At 44.0% G+C, this 2419-nt stretch overlaps 1 protein-coding gene across 1 annotated transcript; it reads left to right on the top strand.

The window, feature by feature from the left end:
• Window positions 1-777: 777 nt before the first annotated feature.
• Window positions 778-1469, top strand: UBL4B (ubiquitin like 4B). The gene is given in 1 exon segment (XM_021001146.2): window positions 778-1469. A coding segment is annotated over 1 exon segment (552 nt). The 5' UTR covers window positions 778-897; the 3' UTR covers window positions 1450-1469.
• Window positions 1470-2419: the final 950 nt, after the last annotated feature.

Below are 2419 nucleotides of genomic sequence, written 5' to 3'. Positions count from 1 at the left end.
CAGCTCTTGATCTTGATGAAGAATATTAGGCTAGTGGGTAGGAGGGGTGTCTTGTGGATCTAAAAAAGTTCTATACTAGGTCTTAGGAATACAAGCATATGGCATGGATCTTGCTCTGGAAGAGCTTACAACCTAGGGAATGGGTGGGGTGGTGGTGGTAAGGCAGGAAGGACTCTGGAGTTGGGTCTTGAAAGAAGAGAGGAATTTTATAGGTGAAGATCGGTCAGACGGGGAGGAAAGGGCCGTGTAAGACATGGGGGAATTTAGGAGCAAAAGTCACAGAAAATGGAGCATTTGGTTAGAATAAAATGTACACGAAGGGGGAATCGTTGGGAATAAGGCTGAAAAAGATAACACTGGAGTCAAATTGTGAAGAGGTCTTGAATGCCAAGAATCAGAATCCATGCGCTATTCCCTAGGCAATGAAGAGCTACTGAGGGTTTGAGGAAAGAGCAGTACATTATCGGCATTCGTGTAAAAGAATCATTAGAAAAGCCGGAAGCCAGATACAGTGAAACCATTTCAGAGGCTATTAAAATAAACCAGGAGAGAAGAGATGGGGGTCTGAACTATGGTGGTTTCTGCGAGTGTGGGAAGCCTCAAGTGGATGGATGTGAGAGATACTGCAGTTTACTCCTCCCCAGTCTCACCACCATCACCCTGTTGAGTGGCCTCTGAATGTCCATCCCTGGAACACTGAGACCTCTGGGGGATTGTGACATCAAAGCAGGTCAGCCAATAGCAGCTCCTCTGCCGTGGGCCCAGCCTCTTTCAGTTGCTCTGGGCTTGTTTTTCATTTTTGACTGTCAGGGCCTGGGGCTGTTGGCTTACCTTGCTCCAGAGTATGATGTCAACTGACTCCATCTAAGCAAGTGGTGACTGCTTCCCTAAACCACAATGTGGCTAACCGTCAAACTTCTCTTAGGCTGGAGGTGCTTACTCCAAGTCTCAGAGAATGAGAAAGTATTTATGTTAAAGCAACTAGTGCCGAAACAGCTCCACGTCCCCGAGAAACAGCAGCGGCTGCTCTTCAGAGGCCAGGTCCTGGCTGACAACAAGCGCCTCTCCGACTACTGTATTGGACCCAATTCTACACTTAACGTGATCCTCCGTCCCTTGGAGAAGGCATCCCCCGAGAGGCCTTCCCAGTCTCAGTCTCAGTCTCCGTCTCAGTCCCAGTCCCTGTGGCCTCAGCTTACCCAGATTCTGGCCAAACATTTTAGCCCACAAGATGTAGAGAAAGAGCTTAGCTAGCTAAAAGAAGAGAACAGGAAGAGTTTCCAACGGATGAGCTTGGACGACCTTGAGCGCATCTCAAAACTCTTACATCCGGAAGGACCCTCAGGTTTTCCTGACCAGTCCAAAGGCGATAATAAGCCCCAAAGAGATACAAAATGCAACCTAGCACCCACGGATGGCTTAAAACCAGAAAAATCACCCGGTAAATAAACCTGACATGTCTGAAATTATTTATGATGTGGCTTTTTTTTGTCATAGTATGTTTTCTGGAGACTTCCCCCACCCGTCCAATTTCCTTTTATAGATTCCCTCACTTATCTTTTGAATCTCCCAAACTAGTCATTGGAAGCTGTGACTTTTAGTGGGCTCCTAATTGTCTCTATGCCTCAGTTTCCCCTTTTGGTAAAATTGTATTATCTTTTCTCTGTCGGGGCCCCCAAACAGGAAGAAAGGATGGAAGGAAGTACATTTACACATTTCTTTGACTTTCCCAGAGTTTGGACCCTAGAGCACAGGTTTTTAACCTGGAGTTCAGATCCTTAGATTTCAGGGGCTTCATAAATTTGGGTTGGAAGAACTTAACATCTTTATGTTCACTAACCTTTAACTGAAACTTAGTACTTCTTTCAAATATGAAGGCAATAAATGTTATTTTGAGAAGTGGGGCTCCACCAGATTGACAAAGGGACCACGACACCCAAAAGGCTAACAACCCCTGGCCTAGAAGAATATGTTAAGTCCTACACTTGATCTCTCCTCCAAGGGCTGAATGACCCCCTGGCTGGGGAAACCTTCCAAGTCATTAGGAAGTATCTCCAAGGATTCAGGCCTCATAGAAGAGTAGAAATAACATCAAGCCATGGGCATGGGCATAGAGGCTAGCCTAACAAGCTCCTGTAACCCAGAGGTGAAAAAGCAGGTGGGGCTGCTTTATAAGTGGCTGTACTACCTCATCCAAAGTAGGGAAGGAACATTCAGCTCAGGTTTTCTTAGTTAATAATAATTAATTAAATTCTATAACTATATATAATAAAATATAATCAATTAAATAGTAATAGTAGCTAGCATTTATATAGCACCTACTATGTGACAGGTACTGTTTTTTACAGATATCTAATTTGATCCCTGGGAGATATTGTTATTTTTAAAATTTTAATTTATTTTTAACATTCATTACAAT

The sequence above is a fragment of the Phascolarctos cinereus genome, unplaced genomic scaffold, assembly GCF_003287225.1.
Source record: "Phascolarctos cinereus isolate Bilbo 61053 unplaced genomic scaffold, phaCin_HiC Scaffold_5;HRSCAF=322, whole genome shotgun sequence".
Taxonomy (NCBI): Eukaryota; Metazoa; Chordata; class Mammalia; order Diprotodontia; family Phascolarctidae; genus Phascolarctos; species Phascolarctos cinereus.
Note: the sequence above shows the minus strand (reverse complement) of the source record. Positions and strands in the feature narration are given on the sequence as shown.